This window comes from Rhodofomes roseus (genome assembly GCF_022264815.1).
Source record: "Rhodofomes roseus strain CIRM-BRFM 1785 chromosome Unknown C8Q71scaffold_13, whole genome shotgun sequence".
Lineage (NCBI taxonomy): Eukaryota > Fungi > Basidiomycota > Agaricomycetes > Polyporales > Fomitopsidaceae > Rhodofomes > Rhodofomes roseus.
In genome coordinates this window covers 338,937-362,352 of record NW_025952969.1, presented here as the reverse complement: position 1 = coordinate 362,352, position 23,416 = coordinate 338,937, and the positions used below count along the sequence as shown (strand labels likewise).

General features: G+C 55.1%; 9 protein-coding genes across 9 annotated transcripts; 6 read left to right on the top strand and 3 right to left on the bottom strand.

Moving 5' to 3' along the window:
* Window positions 1–145: 145 nt before the first annotated feature.
* C8Q71DRAFT_109483 (uncharacterized protein) lies at window positions 146–2,138 on the top strand. Its single transcript, XM_047916318.1, has 2 exons — window positions 146–244; window positions 315–2,138. Exon 2 carries the CDS (start codon window positions 323–325, stop codon window positions 2,048–2,050), a length of 1,728 nt encoding a protein of 575 aa, XP_047777662.1. The 5' UTR covers window positions 146–244; window positions 315–322; the 3' UTR covers window positions 2,051–2,138.
* A 281-nt stretch (window positions 2,139–2,419) lies between these two features.
* C8Q71DRAFT_109476 (uncharacterized protein) lies at window positions 2,420–4,646 on the top strand. Its single transcript, XM_047916317.1, has 2 exons — window positions 2,420–2,480; window positions 2,550–4,646. Exon 2 carries the CDS (start codon window positions 2,720–2,722, stop codon window positions 4,379–4,381), a length of 1,662 nt encoding a protein of 553 aa, XP_047777661.1. The 5' UTR covers window positions 2,420–2,480; window positions 2,550–2,719; the 3' UTR covers window positions 4,382–4,646.
* A 26-nt stretch (window positions 4,647–4,672) lies between these two features.
* On the top strand, window positions 4,673–5,745 carry C8Q71DRAFT_109409 (uncharacterized protein). The gene has a single exon (XM_047916316.1). It carries the CDS (start codon window positions 4,912–4,914, stop codon window positions 5,659–5,661), a length of 750 nt encoding a protein of 249 aa, XP_047777660.1. The 5' UTR covers window positions 4,673–4,911; the 3' UTR covers window positions 5,662–5,745.
* An 843-nt stretch (window positions 5,746–6,588) lies between these two features.
* On the bottom strand, window positions 6,589–10,252 carry C8Q71DRAFT_811773 (uncharacterized protein). Its single transcript, XM_047926063.1, has 2 exons — window positions 9,136–10,252; window positions 6,589–9,083 (listed from the first exon to the last, which is right to left on the bottom strand). Exons 1-2 carry the CDS (start codon window positions 10,020–10,022, stop codon window positions 6,695–6,697), a joined length of 3,276 nt encoding a protein of 1,091 aa, XP_047777659.1. The 5' UTR covers window positions 10,023–10,252; the 3' UTR covers window positions 6,589–6,694.
* Window positions 10,253–10,311: 59 nt separating this feature from the next.
* On the bottom strand, window positions 10,312–12,641 carry C8Q71DRAFT_764723 (uncharacterized protein). The gene is made up of 3 exons (XM_047924079.1): window positions 12,524–12,641; window positions 12,340–12,469; window positions 10,312–12,280 (listed from the first exon to the last, which is right to left on the bottom strand). Exon 3 carries the CDS (start codon window positions 12,248–12,250, stop codon window positions 10,553–10,555), a length of 1,698 nt encoding a protein of 565 aa, XP_047777658.1. The 5' UTR covers window positions 12,251–12,280; window positions 12,340–12,469; window positions 12,524–12,641; the 3' UTR covers window positions 10,312–10,552.
* A 1,497-nt stretch (window positions 12,642–14,138) lies between these two features.
* Window positions 14,139–15,784, top strand: C8Q71DRAFT_109382 (uncharacterized protein). The gene is made up of 3 exons (XM_047916315.1): window positions 14,139–14,368; window positions 14,446–15,600; window positions 15,663–15,784. Exons 2-3 carry the CDS (start codon window positions 14,460–14,462, stop codon window positions 15,674–15,676), a joined length of 1,155 nt encoding a protein of 384 aa, XP_047777657.1. The 5' UTR covers window positions 14,139–14,368; window positions 14,446–14,459; the 3' UTR covers window positions 15,677–15,784.
* Window positions 15,785–16,310: 526 nt separating this feature from the next.
* C8Q71DRAFT_109350 (ABC transporter transmembrane region 2-domain-containing protein) lies at window positions 16,311–19,434 on the bottom strand. Its single transcript, XM_047916314.1, has 10 exons — window positions 19,024–19,434; window positions 18,608–18,943; window positions 18,362–18,552; window positions 18,075–18,302; window positions 17,932–18,016; window positions 17,698–17,872; window positions 17,168–17,645; window positions 16,947–17,115; window positions 16,837–16,888; window positions 16,311–16,778 (listed from the first exon to the last, which is right to left on the bottom strand). The coding sequence occupies exons 1-10, from the start codon at window positions 19,273–19,275 to the stop codon at window positions 16,480–16,482; spliced, it is 2,265 nt and encodes a 754-aa protein (XP_047777656.1). The 5' UTR covers window positions 19,276–19,434; the 3' UTR covers window positions 16,311–16,479.
* Window positions 19,435–20,261: 827 nt separating this feature from the next.
* C8Q71DRAFT_858869 (NAD-P-binding protein) lies at window positions 20,262–21,607 on the top strand (the record flags this gene model as incomplete). Its single annotated transcript, XM_047927570.1, has 6 exons — window positions 20,262–20,372; window positions 20,443–20,483; window positions 20,569–20,716; window positions 20,767–21,167; window positions 21,227–21,355; window positions 21,406–21,607. The coding sequence occupies 6 exons, from the start codon at window positions 20,262–20,264 to the stop codon at window positions 21,605–21,607; spliced, it is 1,032 nt and encodes a 343-aa protein (XP_047777655.1).
* A 103-nt stretch (window positions 21,608–21,710) lies between these two features.
* C8Q71DRAFT_109152 (uncharacterized protein) lies at window positions 21,711–22,908 on the top strand. Its single transcript, XM_047916311.1, has 3 exons — window positions 21,711–22,478; window positions 22,559–22,609; window positions 22,666–22,908. Exons 1-3 carry the CDS (start codon window positions 21,813–21,815, stop codon window positions 22,705–22,707), a joined length of 759 nt encoding a protein of 252 aa, XP_047777654.1. The 5' UTR covers window positions 21,711–21,812; the 3' UTR covers window positions 22,708–22,908.
* The last annotated feature ends 508 nt before the right edge of the window (window positions 22,909–23,416 follow it).

Sequence of the window (23,416 nt, the reverse complement as noted above, 5' to 3'; positions counted from 1 at the left end):
CGCCCCGTATAAAGGGGCGTTGTCCCCCTACTCATGCGCCTGTACCACAACCATCACGGACATTAAAGTAAGTCAGCTCTGCAGTGCGAGTCGCCTTACGTATTCAGTCGGTGGCTCACACTCGCTTTGCCTAGCCTTTTTCAATCTGGCTTTCGAAACAAGACTCGAACACGCTTCATACTACTCTTGTGATACTACTCTTGTGGACTGTAATAGAGTCTCGAAGACAGCCAGACGCGAGACCGTGAGTAACCTCACCTGCCCCTCAATCGGTCTGCGACGGGCGATTACCTGACTCACATATCCTTACATAGGTGCAACTATGTCGGAATTGGGTCGATTGCGCACACCCTCCCCACTTCCTGGGGACGTACTGAAGCGTTTCCTCACTCAAAACCCTGAAGCTATGCGGAGTTGGCTGACCAAGCTCAGCATCGTCGCCAACTCGACTTCGCCAGTCAACAAATTACCCCCAGAATTGTTCACGGAGATTTTTGAGTTCATTCTCGCTCCGAGGTACGGCCATCATGAAGAATGGTCGTTCATCACGGTGCTGCTGGTCTGCCGCCGTTGGCACGATCTCGCCGTCTCCTCGCCGACCCTGTGGACTTCGATTACGGGCGACATGTCACTTCAAGTCATGGCAGCTTACTTGCGTAGATCGTGCAAGAGGCCGCTCTCGGTTGCTGCCCGAGCGGAAACCTTCAGCGTTCCTCGGAACGACTTCCTCGACGCACTCGTTCCCCACTTTAACCGAATTGTGCGTTTGGATACGCATGGCCCTCACACCCAGCCCTACTTTGAATGTCGCATGGAGCGACTGTCCTCTCTGCACATCGAGGATAGCTATGACCCCGAGGTCCCGAAGGCCCGCCAGACACTCGTCATCCGCGGTGACCATCTCCCAGCGCTCAAAGTCCTCACCCTTGTCGCGCTGGAAGTCAAGCCGCGGATCGTCAACATGTCAGGCTCCTTGACGTCCCTCGCATTGGACAATATGACCTTTGACACTTGGAACGATTTGTTCGACCTACTCAGGGGTTGTCCGGCCCTGGAGAACCTCACCATCGAAACCTTCGAAGTATATGGCTCAATGGACTCGACCTCCGTCACCACGGGCCAGCCTATCATCGAACTCCGGCGCCTCCGGGATTTCTTCTGCGAGTGTCGTCACGAACATGATCCTTTTTCCTTCCTTCTGGCTCGTCTGTCAGTTCCGCCCACGGCGATGATGAGCGTCTACGCGTACCTGGACACCATGGGGCAACAATATGAAGCCTTCATTGATAGGAGTCAGGCCATAGACCTACGGGACACTGTCATCGCGGACATCTTTCCAACGGACGAGAAACTCTACCCTGCATTCCCTGCAATCCGGGATGTGCAGTTCAGCATCAAAGACGACCGTGAAGTCACAGTCAGAGCATCCACTGTGGAAGGCCTTCGTACCGGTGTTGCATCGTTTGTCATCGACGTTTACCTGGAGGAGTGTTTCAATCATAGGTCTGTTCAGAAGCAAGTGCAATCCGAACTGGGCACAGTGTTCCCCCCGACGTTGACCACCCTACATATATACCTCGCCGACAACCAAATGTACGACACACGGGATGGTTACCTGGAACTCACGGAGAGCTGGAAGAGCCTATATGATGCGTTCCCGCAACTCGAAGAACTCTACGCTGCTGGACCGACTCTCGACTTCTTCACGGACTTCCTGTCCGACATCGGCCCGGCGCTATCAACCAGGACAGAGACACCGCCGCCTTGGCCGAAGTTGACGCGAATCAAGTTCGAGTGCACCGATGGGGAACTCGACGCCGGCGAATCGGAGGCGATCATGCAAGCCATCACGACCTCGATCTGTGCCCGTCGCGACGCCGTCTCGGTGGAACGCTTGCAACATCTTGTGCTGGTGTTTCCCGCGGAACCGCCGAATTTGCGGACGTACTTGGGACGATTGCGAGGCGTCACGGAAGATCTCGTATGCAATGTCGCTGGGAAAGAGTTCGTACTGGACGATCCTGCTATCGAACGGGTGATAAGGGTGTGAGAGTGAAGTGAGTGCTAGAGTACTATGCTATAGGGTGTCGCTAGTGATTGACATCTACGAGGGGCCTGCGGGTGCCATTATGTTTGCAGTAGGGCGAAGGAACCTATGTCACGGTATGAACGCCAAGTCGTCGACGTTATATAAACACCAGGGTTCGGTGTAGTATATAATAAAACATGTACCATCTCTGTGCATGTAGCTCTGTTCGTCCTCGAGACTCGATCATATCGTCTGATGCTCATGGGGTTTGTCGTTGTAGCGATTTGAGGTGATGCTGAGAGTCGAAGTCGCCGGCGCCGTATGTTCTTGGCCGCGTGACATGCCTGCCACGGTCACACTGTGACAGCAAGCTCAGTGCTCGACACCGCGACTTAGGCTGCCCAGTCGGTCCTGGCTCTCTGTACATCTCTGTCGCGAAACCAACGTTCAGGTGAGTGCCGCTTGACATCTTGATTGATTGTGTCTGAATTTCTAACTAGACACGATCTCGGAATTGCAGCCAACTTGATTGCAGCTGTTCCGATCGCGAATCGCTCCTTGTCACTTGCGCGTAGAGCACGCAGCAATCATCAGGAGAAGTCCAGTACAAGCGAGCTTGTAGGTTTCCCCAGAGATAGTATGTCATAGCGAGGGAGGGTCTGCTCACATATCGCTCAGGCAGGTAGTGCGATGGCCTCTGATCATGACTCAGACCAACTTCTTCGCATACCGTCGCCCCTTCCCGAGGATATTTTGCGGCACTTGCCTACTCGGAACCACACAGCTATGCGTGACTGCTTATTCAAATTGCAATACCTGATCAATGCAACTGCGGCGGTGAACAGGCTACCGGTCGAATTGCTCACGGAAATTCTCAGACTGCGACTCGTATGCGCACAGTACCCTGTTCTGAATCCGAAACCGTCGCTCGTAACTGTGTTGCTCGTCTGCCGTCATTGGTACAACACCGCGGTCTCCTCTGCGGTCCTATGGACCGAAATAACGCTCAAAATGCCACTTCAAATTCTCGAGAGATACCTACACCGATCCCGCGGCGCTGCCCTCTCACTTGACACGCGGTTCATCAATGCAAGTGCTCCTCAACCCGCCCTTGAGGAGGCCCTGTCTCCGCATCTCGAGAGTCGAGTCACGCACATGGAAACATGTAGTTTCCATCCCTACGCCGAGCATCGCATGATGTCCTTGTCTTGCTTGACCTTGGATGATTCAAGCCCTGCCACGCAGCACCGCTCTTCGTCTCCTCAGTCTTCGGTTGTCTCTATCCACGGTGACTGCCTCCCACAGCTGGAGTCCCTGACACTTGTCGAGCTCAGGACAAGAGTACGCATCGTCAATGCGCGCTGTCTCACGCGGCTCGTACTCGATGAGATGTCCTATGACAGCTGGGACGGACTATTCATCTCGCTCAGCGGCTGTCCATCTCTGGAGTATCTCGAGTTCGTCAAGTTCAGTGCTGACTCTATGGCCGTCGTCACACCAGCAGGCCGCCAGACCATAGAGTTGCCGCACCTCCGGGAGCTCAATCTTTCAGAGTTCGAGGGACACAGGAGTCTGTCCTTTTTTCTCGCACATCTCGCCCTTCCGCGTACTGCTACTATCACCATCACCATGTGGAAGGGACCCATCGACCGTGACGCCATGGACGGCTCGGGTGTCATCGTCAACTTATCGCCCGGATACACAATGTTCGCTGACGCTGTTCCCCAGGACAAGACGCTTCTCCCTATGTTCTCTGCGATACAAAAGATCAAGGTTGGGATTAACCGGTTCCGTGTGGAGGTCGAGGGCTTCTTGCTAGCGGAACTAGACCATACTGGTATCCACGAACCCTCGGTCGGCTTGTATTGCGACTTCGACAACAATCACAACACGAGATCCCTCCAGAAGCAGCTCATGATCGAGCTAGGATTATTATTCCCATCTGCGACGACACTATGCATCCGTATCACGGACGATGAATGCTACGATATGCGGCTAGATCCCACTGGCATCGAGAGCTGGAAGAGCTTATACGATATGTTCCCCCACATCGAGGCGATTGACTTTGCCGGTCCATCCCTGGGGTTCTTCGACGAATTCCTATCCGACATTGGTCCCACACCACTGCCGCAGCGTGCACATCATGCTCCGCTCCCATGGCCGAAGTTGAAACGTGCACGCTTCGAGTGCGCCGCTATGAACAGCGATGCATACGACATCATACGCGGCATTACTACCTCGATCTGCAATCTTGAGTGCTCCTGGTCATTTTCACGTAGCGCTACTTATAGGATCGAGACAAACCCCGCCACACTCGCTAGCGCTGCCTGGAGGGTCTTTACTCCGATCTGAAGGTCAAACGGCAGTCAGTTATGGTGGAGAACCCGCTCATATATTCGTCGCAGGCAGTGCAATGCCCCCACTTGCTCAGAACAGTTTCGCGTACCGTCGCCCCTGCCCGATGATATTCTGCTGCGCATGCGAGACCCTACGGCTATACGGGGCTGCCTACTCAAGATGCAGTCCCTCCTCAACTCGACCGCACAGGTTAACAGGCTGCCTGTCGAGTTGTTCACGGAGATATTGCGACTTGTACGGGCTCCTTATCCTTCGAGATGGCCGTTCATCACCGTACTGCTGGTCTGCCGTCATTGGTACAACATCGCAGTCTCCTCTCCGGTGCTATGGACCGAAATAACGCTCGAAATACCACTTCAAATCATCGAGATACACCTGCGCCGGTCCCGCGGAGCTGGCCTCTCACTTGATACGCGGGTCATCAAAGCAAGTACTCCTCAAGTCCTTGTGGATTTCTCTCTCCGCATCTCGACCGAATCACGCACCCGGCTACACGTAGCTTCGATCCCTACGTCGAGCACCCCATGACATCCCTGTCTTCCTTGACCATGAACGATATTCCTGTATCGCCGCGCAGCTCTTCCGAGTCGCCCTCCCATTCTCCGGCCCCCTGTATACATGGTGACCGCCTCCCAAACCTGAGGTCGCTGAAATTCGTCAGGACGAAAGCAAGTATCGTCGATGCGCATAATCTGACGTCGCTCGTACTCGATCGGATGTCCAAGTCGTACGACACCTGGAACGAACTATTCGATACGCTCAGTGGCTGTCCAGCTTTGAAATATCTCGACATTGTCGACTTTGATGCCGACTCAATGGCTGTTACTGGACCTGCCGATTTTCAAATAATAGAGTTGCGGCACCTCCACACACTCACCCTCACGGAGTTTGAGGGGCATACGAGTCTAGCCTTCTTCCTTGCACATCTCTCCCTTCCGCGTACAGCCACGATCGACATTACCACCCGGAAGGAGCCAGGCTTATACTTTCATCACGTCACGGTCTACAACGATGATAGTCTCAACCCGAGCGTCACAGTATTTGCCGATGCTGTTCCCCGTGACAAGATCCTTCTTCCCATGTTTTCGGCGATACGAAGCATCAAAGTTAAAACCAAAAACTGTCGACTCGAAGTCGAGGGATTCACGTCGACAGAGCCATGTCCTAGTGCCTTGTCAGTCGACCTGTACTGTGACCTAGGCAATCTATACAACATGAGATCCGTCCAAAGGCGAATTGTACTCGAGCTAGGAACACTGTCCCCCCCTCTGTGACGACAATCCGCCTATACATCAATGGCGATGATTGCTACGACTCGCATGTGCCGTACAATAGTAACCAAGGCTTGTCATGGGAGGGTCTATACGCCACGTTCCCGCATATTGAAGAACTTGATCTCGGCGGCCCATCCCTGGAGTTCTTCACCGACTTCCTTGAAGACATGCGTCCGCCGGATCCGAGTCTGGACCCGTGGCCACCGCAGCAGCGGCGTGAGCACTGTGCTCCGCTGCCATGGCCGAAACTGAAGCGTGTACGACTCGAGTTCACTGCAAACGCGGGTGAATCAGACGAGTGGCACCGTAACTCAATCATGCACAATATTGCTGCGTCGATATGCAGTCGGAGTCGTGTTAATGGTTTCATCGAACGCTTGCAACATCTCGACCTGGTCTTCGCGGAGGCACCGTCCGAGCTAGCGGCATACTTGGCACGATTACGGAGCGCGACCGAGGAGCTCGTGTTTACCATCAAAGAAGACCTAGCGAGTGACGATGAAGACACGGAGTTCTTGGTTCACGAGGAACCGTAAGATTTAAATGCGGAATCGCTTGGAGTTGGGCGAGCTGTCTAGGATTGTTGAGGTACAACTCCCAAGTGCAAGCTGGTGTTGGACTTGACCCCAGCCTGAGGTTTCTGCAGGTCACAATAGAGCATTGATGGTGCCAGGATGGTGCTCTCGGACCCGTCTACGACGTCCGAGACAATATGATGTACCGGTAGAGGCGGCAATGATACTTAAACAGCAATTGAGGGCTCTGATCAAACCGTACGTTGTGGTTTCCTCCTACACAACGAGGCCCTGTCAGCTCGTACTGACGGAAATGATGTACGACCATGATACTCACATTGCTCAGCTGCCCTGCGAATGCGCCGTCAAGCAGGTGCCCTTCGCAGGTGCAGATCACACTCCGGCGTCCTTCTTTGTGAAATCGACCTTCGCTTTCGTTTCGCATTGGCTAGTAAGGATAAGTTACTTGGCGTGTTGTTACATGCAATCTATTTCTACGTGTCCAGTCCATCTATTACTCAAACGTCATCCTCCCAATCATTAGGTACATCTGCTGGGGCCTGCACGCTCGTCGAGGAAGCAGCAGGCGTTGGCGACACTCTGAGTGGTGTCGCAGGGGCCGTCGGACGAGAAGGAGGCCGGGACGCGCTGCTCGTTGGCGAGCCCCACGCATTCGCAGGCCGGCGCTGCGACTGCGGGGTCTGACCAGTCACAACCGCTCTCCAACCTCCCACGGAAGAACTTCCGGCACTTGCGCTCCAGACCGGTGCTGGGGTCGACACAGGCGCAGGGATCGCTTTCGGTCTGTTAAGAGGCTGGAGTCCCGACCCAGGACTGCGCAGGTCGGTGAGCTTCCCCAGATTGTGTGTAGGCATACTGGTCGTAGGCGCGGCAGCAGCGGCGACGGAGAGTAGAGGGGTTGGTGTGCGGGTATCGATCCTCCGGATGAGTTGCACGCTGCGGTTGGGTTCTTGGTCGACGATCTGGCTGTCCAAACGGTATATGCCCGCCAGCGCTTGCACGAACTTACGCCTCGGCTCCGGCATGTGCGCCAATACCTGACTCTTCTTCTCCGAGCTGAGGAAGTCCGCGAAACTCTTCTCGACCATCTGGCAGAACTTGGGCTCGCGACGCGCGATGGTGAGCAACTCGTCGCTGTACACAACCTCCTTCGCGGGACCCGTCTTGTCGGGATTGATGCCGAGCGCCTCAGCCAGCCGCGCATTGCGTTTCGCTACCATGCACTCGTTCGAGCACTTCAGCGACTGCGAGCCCTCTCGTCCGGCTGTGTTGCTCATGCTCCGCCCACAAGCGATCGGCTGTCGGATGCGCCCACACGGACAAGAAATGTGGATAATCGCACGACAGGGTTCGCTCTCGTCGCATGCGGCAGGTGCGTGGCATGGATGAGCGCAAGGATGCAGCGCAGGCAAACAGAGCTTCCTCGGCTTTCCGCATGTCGCATGGCACGGCCCACACTCATCGCCGTGGCAGAGTCGCTCGCAGTGATGGAAACCGCACGAGAGTAGCTTCCCGCAGGGCGTTCCACACGACACCTTCTCCTGCGAGCAGCGGACGTTATCCACCGTCTTCTTGCCGCAGGCACAGCGCTTGCTGGCAAGGAACGGACATGGGGGGCACGGCATCGGGTCTTCGTGACAGGCATGCTGGGCCTTCGGGTGACCGCAAGGCAGCGGTGGACGAGCACATGGGAAGTGGCAGTTGATTCGCGTCCCGCACGGGATGGGAGGCTCGAGAATGGTGTGCCCGCAGTTGCAAATCATCTCTTCAAACGAGCTCCGCAGACAAGAGGGACAAGCGCCGCGGTGATCACGGAGCTCACAATAGTGATTCCCGCATGCGAGCAACTTTCCGCAGGGCAGGTCGCACTCGTGCCAGCCAGCCTCGTCCAGGATGCGAGAGTCCTGGGCATACTTCTTTCCCTTCCCTTTCCCTTTCGTCGCGTTTGCGACGGTGGCCAGCGGGCAACACAGGCGGTTGCATTGATGCCTCCCGCACGCACGCAGAGCGCCGCATGGCTTGCTGCAAAGAATCTCTTCCCCGCCCTCTTCGGAAGAACGAGCCTCGAAACAGGGGATGTCTCGTGTCGTCGAGCCACAGCGGCACGGCCGGACAATCATGATCGTACACGGCGGGCAAGAGCCAGTGTGACACCGTACCGCACAGGCATGATCGCACCCTTCGAGTAGCTTCATGCAGATCGATTCGCAGGTCGGGATGGGATCCGTACACGTCGTGCGGGGCAACTTTGTTCCCGGTGGGAAGTGTGACGCCGAGGACGGGTCGAGCGAGTGCTTGCCACATGGACAATGCGCGACGACGGACGGAGAGCGCGGGCAAGAAGCGGGAGTCGGTGAAGGTGAGTGGCATGGCTTAGCGCAGCGGTGTATACCACAGTCGAACGGTCTGTCGCAGGGATGGCTGCACTGGTAACGACCGACCCATCTAGTCTCCTTCCCTCCATCATCGAGGGCACACTGATGCTCCTCACCGTCACCACAGGGTACCTCCTTCTCTTCGCGTCCACAGTAGCACTTGACGAGGTCGCGTACGTTGCAGGGGCCACATGGTCCTAGGTGACAGATGTCCTCACATTCATGGTTACCACACCTGAGCTTGCGCCCGCATCGTTTTCCACAGGAAAGCTCGGCGGCGGCCCTGTTGGTCGCCTTGCTAGGTGCCAGGCTGGAGCACCGGAACATGAGAGTATCCTTTCCACAGTGACAGGGTAGCGAGGTCGTTACTTGGCAGGGAGGACAAGGGCCGGGATGGCAGAATAGGGGACAGGCGTGCCCACAGACGCGTGGCCGCGAACACGGATTAGCGCACGAGTGCGGGGTCGCTAGACGGGATGATTTGGGCTCGGGGGTCGATCCGCAGAAGCACCTTCATGAGTATATTAGCATATATGCGCGCATACAAGCACATCTGTACTCACCAATAGCTGCTAGGTACCGGAACCCGCTTTGACTGACACCCAGGGCACCGCCATACACCTTCTCGCTCCTCTCCTCGAGCCCGCCATGCCTCGACGATGTCCTTGACGCTCTTGGCTGCCCAGGATCGAATGCACTTCAGGTGAAATGTCGTCCAGCAGCACTGCGCGGTTTCGCCGGCGCGTCGGTGCTCCGAATCGTCGTCGAGGATCGTTGAGACAGGGTTGGACGGTGAGCACGACCAGGTGGGTTGAGCTGGGTGCATGGGAGCGAAGCAGATGAGACAGTCGGGGAAAGGTGGCGTGGAGAGTTCGTAAATCAGCCTCGAAGTGAGGTCGTCGCCCTTGGGGACCGCGACACGATATTTATCAGAAGGTTTGGAGTCTGTTGCGGATTTACCGTCGACTGCATTGCTAGACGTAGTCTCCGACAGGGAACCCTTGAACTTGGCCCCGCGACGATTCGTCTTCTTCCCCGTGGTCGCAGCAGATGGCTTCTCCGACGTGGTACCAGCGTCTCCAGAAGAGGAGATGGGTGCCCTTGCTACCCCAGCTGTATTAGACTGCCCGCCTTGCGCATCTTTATTCGCTCGATGACGGCGGCGTGGCGGGCGGCTGCCAGACCTGGACTGTGAGGGACTTCCTGAACCATTGGTATTGACAGCGTCCACGCCCGCGCCGCGGACAGGACCAGCATTCTGCATTGACCTATCCCCAGTCTCTGCAGCAGGCCTTCTCTGCCACCTCGGCTGCTCCCTAGCAGTAGATGGACCAGCAGGGGCGGAAGGAGCAGAGAACTCTCCTCGAGGATGTCCCTTAGGTTTTCGGTTTCGTGACGGCGTGGGATTAGGGCCCGTCTCTTGCGACGTCGAGGTTATAGCTGCAGACATGAATGTAGGGCGAGTAAAGGCGATGAATGCTTTCCGCGACTCTTCGTCCAATTTATTCAAGCCGAGGGCGTGCTGAGTCAGATCGTGGGGAACGGCACCGCTCCTACCCGCCCTACACGCCTGAGTCGAAGGGCCGTGAACACTGACTCGGAGTTGACAGCCTGAGATATCTATGCAGTATGCGGCCAGCAAAGGCGGGTGCAGTTGGTTGGAGATGGAGGAGAGTGGAGGAGGCGCCTGTGACTGTGAGCTATCGTACGAAGGTAACTTATCGGAACAGGGGTGCACGTGATGGCGCATCAATTCCTATATATGGAAATTCCCGACGCAGAGCCTCAGAGTCACAACCGCCGAAGGCTGCCCAGGATAACAGAGGCGATGGCAAAGAGATCGTACCATCTTCATAATGTACATGAATTTACGTTAACACGTCTCCAGTAACTTGGACGACCGATACCTCCTCCGAAGTCACAGTCCTGGCCTTCATACGACGCCGATGCCCACTTGAAGTTGCAACGACTCGGGGGACCTCAGTTTTCCAGCACGATTCCCTGTCCACGGATATCGCGAACAACGAGTTTCTGCGTTGTGCTCCGCAATCTCGAGAGGCACATCCCCACTTGAACCCCCAGCGTTGGAAGTATCACCGTCAGATGTTGCAAGGGTTCCGCAGAGGCGGCGTCTCGACGATTGCACATCGTGGTAGTAATTGCTAATATGATACGCATTGATTCGTCAGGCCCTCCCAGCAGCGCCCCATCCGCCGTCGCAGTGTATTCAAACCAAACACGCTTCAGCTTTGGCCATGGCAGTGGCAGATGCTGTAGTGAAGCACCAGGCCCAAAATCGCCTAGGAAATCGTCGAAGAAGATTGCATTAGGGCCGCCAAGGCATAGGTCTTCGATTTGTGGGAATGCGTCGTACAAACCCCTCCAAACCTCAGCGAGGTTAACACCGTATGGCCCGTAATAGTTGCCATCATCGTCGTCCTTGACACATATGTGCAGTGTTGACAAAGACGCAGGAAACACCATCGGCAACTCGAGCATGATCTGCTCTTGAACAGCTCTCGTATTCCACCTGTCTCGCAGAGTACATGACAAGGCGAACGACGTGGACGGAGTGCTTGCGGGAGCCTCTTTCGGCGTAGACACCACCACTTGTAGCCGAGGACTGCTAACCGTGACCTGTACGTCTCGTATCGCAGAGAAGACGGGTAGAAATGTCTTGTTAACAGGGATGGTGTCTGCGATCAGTGTTGATAGTTCGTTAAACCCCCCTGTCACCAGGTCGTGGCCTTCTCCCATGTCCGTGGATATAGCAATTTTCGCAGCGCGTGGGAGATATAGATGTGCGAGAAGAAACGATAGGCCTGAGTGTTCGTCGAAATGGTCGAGAATGAGGCCTCGGAGGTACCGCAACTTGATGACATCACTGTTGCCATGCGTAGGGAAAGTCACAGAATGTACTTTGGGAGAGTCGATTTCGAGGTATTGCAGAGCCGGGCAACTGCTTAGTGCGACAAGCAGTGCGTTCCAGCTAGCGTGCGATACACGCTCCATTGTGAGCGACGTGAGCGAGCGTAAGTTGGCTAAGTTCACTTGAACTCTAAGCTGGCGGAGAATGAGGGATTCCAGTCGTGGAAATCGGTCACCAGCTAGAGTGATAACTTGCGATCTCGCTGGCGCAAAGCGGGCCAGCGGATTGATAATGTCATCATTGACGATCAGGGAAGACAGCTGTTCCATGCGATGCTCGATCCAGGGTTGAGAGCTGCACGTGTCTAATTGCGCAACCCGATGGAAGTGGGGGGAGAGCGCACGCAGTAGGGCATCTGGGGGAGCCCCGATAGCGGTGCGTCCACCCTGGGTCGTGAGAGAGAGGCCAGCGCCGCGCGATCGACTTGAGTACACTTCCAGAATACGCAGCGGCATGGCAATCGTTATGTCGGACCATAGGCTCGGCCACGATATTGCGATGTCATACCAATGATGGCAGACGAGCAGTACCGTGGTGAAAGACCAGTGTGGGGGACGTCGCAGACGTGCAAATCGGAGGATCTCCGCGAGCACTTCGGCGGGCAACGTGTTGATCGGTACTGTCGAGTTCACGAGACAATGTAGCTTGACGAGGCACCTTCGTAGAGCTATAGGGTCCTCAAGGGGAAGATGTTGCAGGACTGCATCATGGAGTGGGGATGGGGGACGGATGTCGCGACTGGTGTCCATTGCTCTGAAGCCCGAGTCCTGTTGGAGTACCTTACGACTCATGAGTAGCCGACTCAGACGAAGCGATGTTATTAGGCCAGCACACGCACTGTTTTTGCTGCAGCTATGTACTTGGTAGAGCACTTTGTGGCTCGGGCATGAGTCGATTCTTGAGAGGCCGTGCTTCAACTCCAGTACTCTACGTACTCGTTGGGACGCAACCCGTATATGTACAACTGCCTACACCCACGATTAAAATCAACCTAGACGTCATGACTACTAGTATACACCCACCTGTCAGCTACGCTAGCCTGAGAGCAGTCGTAGGCTTGCAATTGCCAAGGGCGTTCGCGTCTGTTCGCGCGCAAGGACCAAAGGTGCCACAGGGCGCCAGTACTCGTACCAGTTGAACTTCTCACGATAAGCTAGCCTCTCACCAGATGAAACTTTTGATCCTTCAAGTGAAAGATCGATAAAATTGACAAAATCTTTTTCACGATATTTCGTATGAAAGATTGTCAATAAAAGTCAGAAACAATCAATTAATCATTCAGACTCGAAGTATCAGGAACAGATCACAGAAGGATTCATTGACAAGTGTCTTTGATCTGTTTGTGATCCTCTAGGCAAATGATTGAGAACATGATATTCAAAAATTCTTGAACACTATGTGGCTCAATTGTTCTGAAAGGATTGAAAACAGATTGTCACATGGGGTGTTACAATCTTTTCTCAATCTTTCAGGCTGTCACAATCTGTTTCAAATCCTTCCAGCTGTTGATATCTTGGTGAGATTGGAAACAATTTGTATCCCAGGGGTTCAAAACAATTTGCCCAAAAGGATTGACAAGAGATTGTGACACTAGCTGTGACACTGTGCCACTTCCCTATGACAGAGCAGTGAAGGCAATTATGCCAAACCTATGATAAGCTGCCTTCTGCTGGTATGCTCAGTCAATTTTGGTCCCTCTTTCATTGCATCTGGACATGCACAGGTCTGGGACATGTTCATTAGTCATACAATGAGATGCACATCTCTAGGAATGTACAATCACAAGTACAACCCTATACACTGAGTGCATCTAATGAGACTCATGTGATGGCAGGCAATGAATGAGGGACCAAAAATGACTGAGCATACCAGCAGAAGGCAGCTTATCATAGGTTTGGCATAATTGCCTTCACTGCTCTGTCATAGGGAAGTGGCACAGTGTCACAGCTAGTGTCACAATCTCTTGTCAATCCTTTTGGGCAAATTGTTTTGAACCCCTGGGATACAAATTGTTTCCAATCTCACCAAGATATCAACAGCTGGAAGGATTTGAAACAGATTGTGACAGCCTGAAAGATTGAGAAAAGATTGTAACACCCCATGTGACAATCTGTTTTCAATCCTTTCAGAACAATTGAGCCACATAGTGTTCAAGAATTTTTGAATATCATGTTCTCAATCATTTGCCTAGAGGATCACAAACAGATCAAAGACACTTGTCAATGAATCCTTCTGTGATCTGTTCCTGATACTTCGAGTCTGAATGATTAATTGATTGTTTCTGACTTTTATTGACAATCTTTCATACGAAATATCGTGAAAAAGATTTTGTCAATTTTATCGATCTTTCACTTGAAGGATCGAAAGTTTCATCCGGTGTCTTGACGACAGGGGGAGGCAGCACTATATGACTTTGCTTCAGCCAAAATTTTACAACAGCATGTTCAGCAGGTCGTAGGAGCAATGTGAAGCTTACCAAAACTCACTGTAAGCGAACGGCGGCGAGGCGGGGATGACGGCGAAGTCAAGATCGCATTGCGCGCCCGATGCGCGATGTACACGACAGTGGATTATGTAAGCTACGCAAGGTATGGTACGGCTTTACTACCGTGTCACTAGTCTCCCATAGGCAGACCGCACGTCTCGCACGAACACCAGGCTTGCACTCACCCAGTCACTCAAGTGTAACAGTCCGAGGTGATATCTGACTTCGTTACTATGTATGACTAGTGCACAATCTGACTCACAAACATAGACGTTAGCAAGAAGTCGCGCGTCTTCTCCAAGCTGCGTTCGACCCAGGCAAGTTCGAGCCGTGACGCAACGTCCTACACGGGCAGAAGGGTAGCTGGATACAACGAGACACGGTACGGGTAATGAACCATCCTTAACGCCTTCAACGTCGACTCATAGTTGTCTCGTCCCCGTACGTCTTACGGTTCAGGAACCAGTAACGCAATGGCTTCCGAATTGGATGTGGCCCACGGTGGCATCCGCCCACCTTCGCCATTCCCTGATGCCGTCGTGCAACATTTACGCCTTGAGGACCCTGCATCTCTGCGAAAGTACCTCGTCAAGCTACACTGTCTCCTCAATATGACAGTACCGATCAACCAGCTTCCCACCGAGCTGTTTGCGGAGATCCTTCGATTTGTACGACTGCAACATCCTCGGCACTGGTCGTTCGTCACCGTACTACTCGTCTGCCATCACTGGTACGATATCGCGGTTTCCTTGCCGATGCTATGGTCCGATGTGACGATCGCGATGCCGCTACACATCCTCGAGATGTACTTAACCCGATCGGGGGATGTCAGCCTCTCCATCGCGATGCAGGGTCAGCGTACCCCTGCCAGTGCTTCTCCAGCTTCCCTTCTGAATGCGCTCTCCCCGCATTCGCATCGAGTCGCGCAACTGGACACGTGCAGCTCTTACCCCTGGATCGAGCATCGCATGGAGCGGATTTCTTCCTTGACCATCGACGATTGCGACGACATGCTATGGACCTTCTTTGCATCCATTCCACCTCCGAACGGGGCTATCAGCATACATGGTGACCGCTTCCCAAATCTGGAGTCCTTGACACTCTGCGAGGTCAGAGTACCTGCGAGCATTGCCAGCCTGCGTTCTCTGACATCGCTCAAGTTGGACTACGTGCCGTACGCTAGCTGGAACGCACTGCTTGACGCATTGGGCAGTTGTCCTGCCCTGGAGTGTCTCGTGCTTGACTCTCCCATAGCACCCTTTGAATCTATCGTTCCCCCTATACACGCTGGCCAAAACATCGTGGAGTTACGGCACCTACGACGACTTGACCTCAGCAATTTCGATTTGGACGACGTTGACTTCGAATACCCGAGCCTGTCTTTTCTTCTTGCACATCTCTCTCTTCCACGCACCGTCAGAATCGACATCTCCACAGACTTCGGAGAGTACGACGAGCAAGATAGTAACGAGCTGTCAACCCTGCTCGCAGGCATTATTCCGGCCGACAAGACAGCTCTACCCGTTTTCTCCGCGCTACAGGGCGTGCAGGTGACAATTGGCAGTCAACACCTAGAATTGGTAGCATCTGGACGGGATGAGGCTCAGACTAGTGGTCCGTCGTCATTCACCTTGTCACACGCCATGCACGGGAGATGGAACAAGGGCTATCTTCAGGAGCAGATTGTTAACGAGCTGCCAATGGTATTCCCCTCGTCCGTATTAACACTACGCATATTGGTCCAAGGCGAAGATGACAACTACGATACGTTTGGCAACAATTGGAGTCGCTTATACAGCGCATTCCCGCATATCGAGGACCTGTGTCTTGGTGGCCCAGATCCCTTATTCTTCAACTTCCTACGTGATATTGGACCCGACACGCCATCACAGCATGAGCCGCTGCCATGGCCGAAGCTGAAAAGTATCCGGTTCGAATTCACTGCGACGGAGGATGGTGTGCCGTTTCCAGGGTCCGCTGCCGAATCGGAGCAGGTCGTGCGAGCTATCACGTCCTCGATGTGCAATCGTCGAGATGCTACCTCTGTGGAACGCTTGCAACATCTCACCCTGGTATTTCCACAAAAGGAGTTTTGGCCAATGGAGATCGCCAAACTGCAGAGCACAACGCAGACGCTCGTAGTGTTGCACGATTGAGGGGCTACTTAGTAGTGTATCTGTGCCACTGGGCCTCCCCGTCGTAGAAGCGCACGGAAGAGGTGTCGCTAGAACGTTGGTACTTAGAACGTACAGTAGTTCAAGCTTCAACGTTCAACTTCAAGCTTCAAGCTTAGACACTCAAACTGTCTCGCAGGACGACGTCATGACCCTCATCTGCCTACTGTACTCGAGTCTTTTAGCTGTCCCCATCGTCATTGTACTTATTAACAGTCCGAAGCCATGGCTTCGGCGGTTTCCCATGTAACACATTGTCTACTCCACAATATCGATTGCAATACATCGACAAAACCCGATATCCATACAGTATCCTCAATCACTGCTCCTGCACAGAAAGCATCTGGTTTAGCTCCTGAACGCGTGCCTCCCACTGTTCAACCTCCGCGAGCTTGCTCTCGAGCGTGATGACCTCGCGGTCGATGCCCATGCGCTCCTCCGCGGTGCCGATGCGCGTCAACGTCCACCTTCCCGTGCCGTCCCCCGCGAGCGTGAGCAGCTGTGTGTGATAACGCATCAGCGACGGGCGCAGCGAGATGGTGATGAGCGTTATGCCGAGCGACTTTGCATGCTCATACATCCGCCCTTCGACGTCGCTGGAGACGGCGCTTGTGCACTCTGTGGGCGGAGCGGTTGTGTTAGACGCATATAGAGGAAGTCACATAATGTCATGCACCATCAAGGACCGCGAACTTCGGCATGTGGTAGAACACTCGCGCAAGGCCCATCTGGGAGCATACCCGCCGTGAGCCATGTCAGTGTAGGACTGTAGGGTTTCAGACCCACCCGCTGCTTCTCGCCGCCACTCAGCACATCGCGCCACTCCTTCCTCGTGGACCAGCCTCCCTCCCGAGCGGGCAAGTACGCAAGGTTCGCCGCGGCCAAGATGTCCATCAGGTCCTGCTCCGTCTTGCCCGACTCCAAGAACTCCGGATACGAGTGCGGGTAGATGATCCTGTCTCCCACATCAGCGCGGTTCCAGGCTCAACATGCAGACGCAGACGCACTGATCCAGTAGGGACCCAGTCACCATGTACGCTCTCTGCGGGACGATAAACACGCCCTGCTTCCCCGCGGGACGCTTCACCTCTCCGCCGCCCTGCGCTGCCCAGAGGCCCGCGAGGACCCTCGCTACAGCAGTCTTTCCGACGCCGTTGCTCCCCGTGATCATCAAGTGCTCGCCCTGGCGGAGCACCAGCGACAGGTCCTTAACCAGGATCCACGACGACCCAGTCTTCTCTGGCACCCCGGCGATGACGGCGGGCGAGACGCTGGGTATGCCGACGTCGACGTCCCTGAGCTCGATGCGGTCCTCATGCGCGGCGTCGGATGTGGGCGGGAGAGGAGGCAGGTTGTGTAGGGTTGCGAGGAGGGAGTAGAGACGCGTGGTGAGCCCCGCGAGCTCGAGCAGGTCTTTGTAAGCGTACATGACGCGTCCGCCTGCGTCGGCGAGGGAGAGGAGCAGGCGGCGGGAGGAGATGTAGGCTGAAGCGTGCGGTGAGTGACTGGTACTGTGGGGGAGACGGCGATGGCTCACTTTCGGTGCGGTTCGCGACCTCGTCATTGGGCCTTGAGACCGTCGGTATGCCTGCTTGTACGCCGACATGTCTTCGCCGTGTGAGGAAGACGGGGATGGAAATGAGACAGTATCCGGCAGCACTCCACAAGTACTTTATAACGAAGTCCTCCGTCCACTCGTATGCAATGCGAATCTTGATACATGGTCAATTAGCCGGGGCTGCTTGCAGTACGTAGGAACAACGACTCGAACCTTGTAGATGGAGTTGACATGCCGAATAAGCCTCAAGTAAGCTTTCCAGAGGATGCTCCTCTCCCGGAGCCCGCCGCTGTAAAAGCTATGTGCCTATCAGATGCCTGTCCGCCTTCCACGGCACGTTCCAAATAGGCACGTACGCAATCTCCTCGCTCTCCCTATCAACACGCCCCATCCCGGCGCGATACTCTCCTTCGAGCTGAGCCTCGACCGCAGCCAGTCGCCCGAAAGCGGGCGTCGCCGCGCGCAGGATCCTAGCAGTGACATAGTAGTTCAGCCCAAGCAGGAACGTGCCTCGAAATCCGAGGGTCCGTGAGAGCTGAGAGGTGAAGAGGATGAGATCTAGAGAGGGCTTCAGGACGTTCCCGCTGTTCCATGCATCCTGTCAGTGGACTGAAGCAAACAACACGCGCTATGGGAGACGTACTAAATACCGGTGAGAGAGTCGCAGAACGAGGCAATATCAGACGTAATGTACTGGTCGACGTCGTCCAGTCCGCCTTCTAGCGCGACACGATAGTATCGCAACTCTGGCGACGATGACAGGTACACGTCGTCCGTGTATCGCGTCAGGCGTGTCCTCAGCCTCAGTGAAAGCGTCGCTTGGAGGTGGCGAATCTGCGAAGGCGCGCGTCAGCGCGCGTTCCACAACCGATCCCAGAATACCACCCACCATGACGTTCGTGTACGTGCTCGGAACCGCAAGCGCAAACCATAGCCCCAGCCCCTTCAGAAAGCCCTTCCCGTCCGCGCTGACGAGGTCGCGCACTATCCGGCCATCGAGACGTGCGACGGCGACGCTGAGGATGGTGCGGAAGACGAGGAAGAAGGTGTGTGCGCAGAGGATGAAGGCCTCTTTGGAGCGGTAGGTCGGTAATGCGACGCGAAGGATGGCGAGCAGTTGTCTAAGAAAGGTCTTGTCTATTCCGGGCTTGTGTGCGGCAGGGATGGGAGGGAAGTTGCGTGCATTGTCAGCGATGACAGATGGGGGCGTGGGGCGGATGGGGATCTGGTTGGGTTGAGCGGACGTGAGCAACACTGTGCTCTGCCAGCGTTCCAGAAGAGACAGCGGAGAGAGTACGAACGTACCTGCTCGATGTGACCTTCATGAGGTACAAGAAGTCGCGTCGTTCCATCCGCATCCTTCACGTATACTTGCTGCAGTGCCCGCGTTAACTCCTCCTCGCTGATGTTCTGCTTGGACGCAGTTGCCCTCAACCTGCGTATTGCTGATCTTGGTCCTGTGTACAGGCGAGAGCGGAGGAGAATCAAGGAGAATATGAGCAAAAGCAAAGGGCGCGGAGCACCCTTGGCGTTGACAAGCCGATTCCTGATCGACATCTCGTCACTGGCACTTCGCTGAGATATCTCGGACACGTGGCAGATGGGCTAGTGGTACAGTCGAAGTGGTATGCAGGTAGAGTAAGCGTCTCTACCGCGTAGGGGACATGGGCCAGCGAGGAGATGATGATGGTGTACGACGGCGACCTTTCAAGTTCACTGTAGCCCATCGCCGTGCGCGACATGTGATTGTCGCGCGTCATATGCATGCATGTACTGTATCGGGCTCGAATCTTGGTTTCGCTACGTAAGTAGATCATTCGGTCCGTATTCCGACGAATACGATTTACTGGTATAAAGCGTACATAGTTATTGTGATAGGTACACATCAGGTCAACAGCTCGTATAAATCGGCTGGGGACGTTGAGCGTTGGAGGATGCTCGTATGGAGGCAGATGGAGGCCCACGCGGGGATCTCGCGATGCTGCATCTCGATCGATCAACCCAAGGGCGCGAATGAGTCAAACCAGCTCACAGCGCGTGGGAATACAGCGCAACTCATCTGCTCCAGTCCAGCTCTGCTATCTTAATTGCGTAGCAGCGTACTGAGGTTTTGTCGCTACTTGGCACGTCTCCTGTGGTCTATGCGCAGTATGCAGCCAGTCCAGCATGTCCGATGCAAGAAACGCGAATATTCATTTTATGTTGGACTCCTGCACCATTACCAATCGTCCGGGCCGCCTTACTCTATCGCCCGGACGATGGCCGACGCCCTCTCGCTCCCTCCCAGGTCACTTGCGGTTTCGCCGGCTGGCCGCTGCTCTAACCTCAAGGCACGCACAGATGTACTACTCCTTACTCCCGGGACAACCAAAGCTGCGTGCTGTGACGTGATCTCGAGTGCTACAGCAAGTGACTCAGCAAGAAGCATATAATCTCCGTACTCAATCTGCACCTACATAAAGCCTGCTATGATCACTGGACCCAGAGCTCCCCGCAGACTTGCGCAGGTATCCCGCTTCCTCTCGACCTCCGCTAGCCGAAAGATGTCCTTCCCGTCACACATCAAAGCCGTCGGCATCCACAAGACGGGCGACTTCGACGTGATCGAGAACCTGACGTTGCCGTTCCCAGAGAATGCACCCGGCAATGTACTCGTAAAGGCACGTCTTCTACATGTCCGTCTCCATAACCGAGGCTAATCTCGATCGCCGTGGGTCCCTATAGATGCACTACGGCGGTGTCAACTTCATTGATACGTACTTTAGGTGAGTGCGTAATCCACCTGCCCGTTGCCGCATGGCGCGCGCTGGATGTGCTTCAATGGGGCTGAGATCGCCTACGATCGAACAGGAAGGGACTCTATAAGATCGACCAATTCCCATACGTGCTTGGCACAGAAGGCGCGGGCACCGTTGCTGCGCTCCCGTCCGATCCCAGCGTCGTAAACGATGAGGAGTTCAAGAAGCGGGGGTTAAAGGTTGGATCGAAAGTGGCTGCTGTGCGTTGCATCCCCCTTTCTGTCGAGGAGACGTGCTCATGCCAGTCCAGTACGCCGGCAACGTCGGAACATTCGCTGAATACGCGAGCATCCCTTGGACCAAGGTCTTCCCCGTCCCCGAGTCCGTGTCGCTCCAGACCGCCGCGGGCCTGTTCGTCCAGGGCCTAACCGCCCTCACATTCATCACGGAGTCGTACAACGTCCAGCGGGGGGATTACATCCTCGTGCATACCATCGCGGGCGGGCTCGGCCTGCAGTTCGCGCAGCTGCTGAAGGAGCGCGGCGCGATCGTGATCGGGACGACGTCGACTAAAGAGAAGGCGGAGCTCGCGAAGAGCTACGGCGCGGACCACGTTATCCTGTATAAGGACGAAAATGTGGTTGAGCGGGTGCTGGAGATCACGAAGGGCGAGGGCGTACATGCTGTGTTTGACGGAGTGGGGAAGGATACGTGAGTCGGTCGGCCCACTGTTCTGAGTGCGCGAATCTCACAGGGCCCGGCTATTGCAGCTTTGAGGATAACTTCAAGATGCTCCGCCGCAAGGGTACGCTCGTGTCCGTCGGGAACGCATCGGGCGCCGTTCCGCCGTTCCCGCCATTGAAGCTCGTGGAGAAGAACCTCAAGCTACTCCGACCTACGTGCGTTTCCTTATTCCCTTCATGCAATGCGAAGCTGACGCGCTGCGCAGGATGGGCAACTACGTCTACACGGCCGAGGAGGGACGCTTCTACTCCTCTGAGCTCTTCCGCTTCTCCTCCGAGGGCAAGCTCAAGGTGCAGGTCCACAAGGAGTACTCGCTCACGAGCGAGGGCGTGCAGCAGGCGCAGAAGGACCTGACTGGCGGGCAGACGGTCGGTAAGCTGCTTGTCAAGATTGCTGACGAAGAGTGAGGGGCGGTGTGGGGAGGAATAACATTTAAAGACGAATGTCACTGCGACGTGTGCATGGTGAGAATCTAGTGGCGTTATTGAGCGTTCAGGCCGTCCCTTCGCCTCATGTCTGCTCTGCTGCTGCATCCCCGTCGAGACTTCTTCTCTGCATTGACATATCACCCGCCATCAGACCACTGCAGATTGTGGTCCGCCCGCCTCGTCGATGCCGATAGGATTTCCTCCGCCCTCCGCCCTACGGGGATCGGTGGCAGAAGCATCGTTTTCCTTAGGGCCACCGAGGCATGCATCCGACCGCAAGCGCAGTCAAGCTGTGATTTCTGTGGTACGGGCGCGGTGGTCCTGTTGGGCCCGGCTTACCAATATAGGCAGCTCTCAAGCTCAGAAGGCCACACGTAGGTCAATGCCCTCCCATTCTATGGACAGCCTTGGGGCAGTCATCACTGACTGTGACTCGACCCTGTGGCAAATCATTCGTATCAGGGTGCGTGGTGATATAGATTATGGTCCATCTCTGCAGGCCGACTGGCTGTATCACACGAGTGCGCGCCCGCCACAAATCTGCCAAATATGGCAGAACCCTGGGAGTGTGGCGTGTCACGAGTTGGCAGCACGGTTGCAAAGCCTGATTCTAGTGGTGAAGGAGAGGGTGCGATGTCAACAACGAGCCGTGAACGAGGCTGGCTTGTTCGTCGTGTGTATGGTGCCCGGGAGCGCATTGTTGCACTACTCGCTAGTGATATGCGTCCACATCGTGCTTCCCCTGCGGGTGGGCCAACCTTGTCAAGTCCGCCTTGGCTGCGTAGGCCTTGCACCCCGGAGTCTGTTTCGCCATCCGTCGCACACGTTCCTGCAATTCACGAGCTTCCGAGTGCGTGCCTTCCGGGCAAGCAGAATAGACTTCAATCAAAGGATCATCCGCCCTCCTGAATGGCGGCACTTTTTTTACAGTGGCAATCTTGCAACGCCAATACGCCTGGAATCAACGTGGCGGGCTGTGAGGTGGGTCAATTTCCACTGATTTCACTGGCACGAACTCAAACACAGTGCCGACATAGGTGGTACTGCAGTGGGGCCTGAAGCTGGCTCGTCTCAGCTGAGTGCAGGCATACAAGCCGACGGTCGATGCCGGGCTCAGGGAAGGGCTTGCGACACTGAAAACCTACGCTCGTGCCGTTTCTATGCGTCGGAACTTCTCAATGACTGTGGGGTCGCGCTCATCGTCGGTCGCGGTTGACATACATTAGACGCCCAGCGACCACCACCACAAGCTTCGACTCCGCGATGACATTGACATGACAGGCACGCGTCCACGGTCCTCGTTGAACTCTCCCTACCTTCCAAATATGAACAAAACGTGGTTTGCACGCGGGTTTGCCTTTCCACCGGCTGTAGATGCTGCATGATATATATGTTGTAGGTACGACGAACAGCGGCCCTGCAAACTTGCAACTGTATATCTTCACGACGCCTATTGACGCCCCTCATCCCAATCTTTGGCATGTCTCACTCCAGCCAGTACCCCGTTCGTTACGCCCCTCTGTCGGTTCCACACACGGCCTCCGGCCCTCAGCCCGGTTTCGCGCCATCAGGAAGACCCCAGGAGCATCATCGGTGGACAGCGGCACCGTATGGATAGTGAGTCACGAACGTCAGCAGGAAGGACGTTGTATTCTCACGACTTTGCCACCGGTCCAGTCTCGAACAGCCGTCTATTTATGGCAACTTTACGAACCACAATGTCTCACAGCCTGCGGATACGCAATATTCCTGGCAACCAGTTGGTGCATCTCTTCTTCGCTATGACCA

Coding starts and splice junctions, on each gene's coding strand:
- C8Q71DRAFT_109476 (XM_047916317.1), top strand. CDS start 2,720: ATGGCCTCTGATCATGACTCAGACCAACTTCTTCGCATACCGTCGCCC.
- C8Q71DRAFT_109483 (XM_047916318.1), top strand. CDS start 323: ATGTCGGAATTGGGTCGATTGCGCACACCCTCCCCACTTCCTGGGGAC.
- C8Q71DRAFT_109382 (XM_047916315.1), top strand. CDS start 14,460: ATGGCTTCCGAATTGGATGTGGCCCACGGTGGCATCCGCCCACCTTCG.
- C8Q71DRAFT_811773 (XM_047926063.1), bottom strand. CDS start 10,022: ATGTCTGCAGCTATAACCTCGACGTCGCAAGAGACGGGCCCTAATCCC. Junction 9,084..9,135: donor CCGGTACCTAGCAGCTATTG/GTGAGTACAGAT, acceptor ATACTCATGAAG/GTGCTTCTGCGGATCGACCC.
- C8Q71DRAFT_764723 (XM_047924079.1), bottom strand. CDS start 12,250: ATGGACACCAGTCGCGACATCCGTCCCCCATCCCCACTCCATGATGCA.
- C8Q71DRAFT_109152 (XM_047916311.1), top strand. CDS start 21,813: ATGCCGATAGGATTTCCTCCGCCCTCCGCCCTACGGGGATCGGTGGCA. Junction 22,479..22,558: donor TGCAATTCACGAGCTTCCGA/GTGCGTGCCTTC, acceptor CTTTTTTTACAG/TGGCAATCTTGCAACGCCAA. Junction 22,610..22,665: donor TCAACGTGGCGGGCTGTGAG/GTGGGTCAATTT, acceptor GTGCCGACATAG/GTGGTACTGCAGTGGGGCCT.
- C8Q71DRAFT_109409 (XM_047916316.1), top strand. CDS start 4,912: ATGACATCCCTGTCTTCCTTGACCATGAACGATATTCCTGTATCGCCG.
- C8Q71DRAFT_109350 (XM_047916314.1), bottom strand. CDS start 19,275: ATGTCGATCAGGAATCGGCTTGTCAACGCCAAGGGTGCTCCGCGCCCT. Junction 17,646..17,697: donor GGTCGCGAACCGCACCGAAA/GTGAGCCATCGC, acceptor CGCACGCTTCAG/CCTACATCTCCTCCCGCCGC. Junction 17,116..17,167: donor ACTGGGTCCCTACTGGATCA/GTGCGTCTGCGT, acceptor TGTGGGAGACAG/GATCATCTACCCGCACTCGT.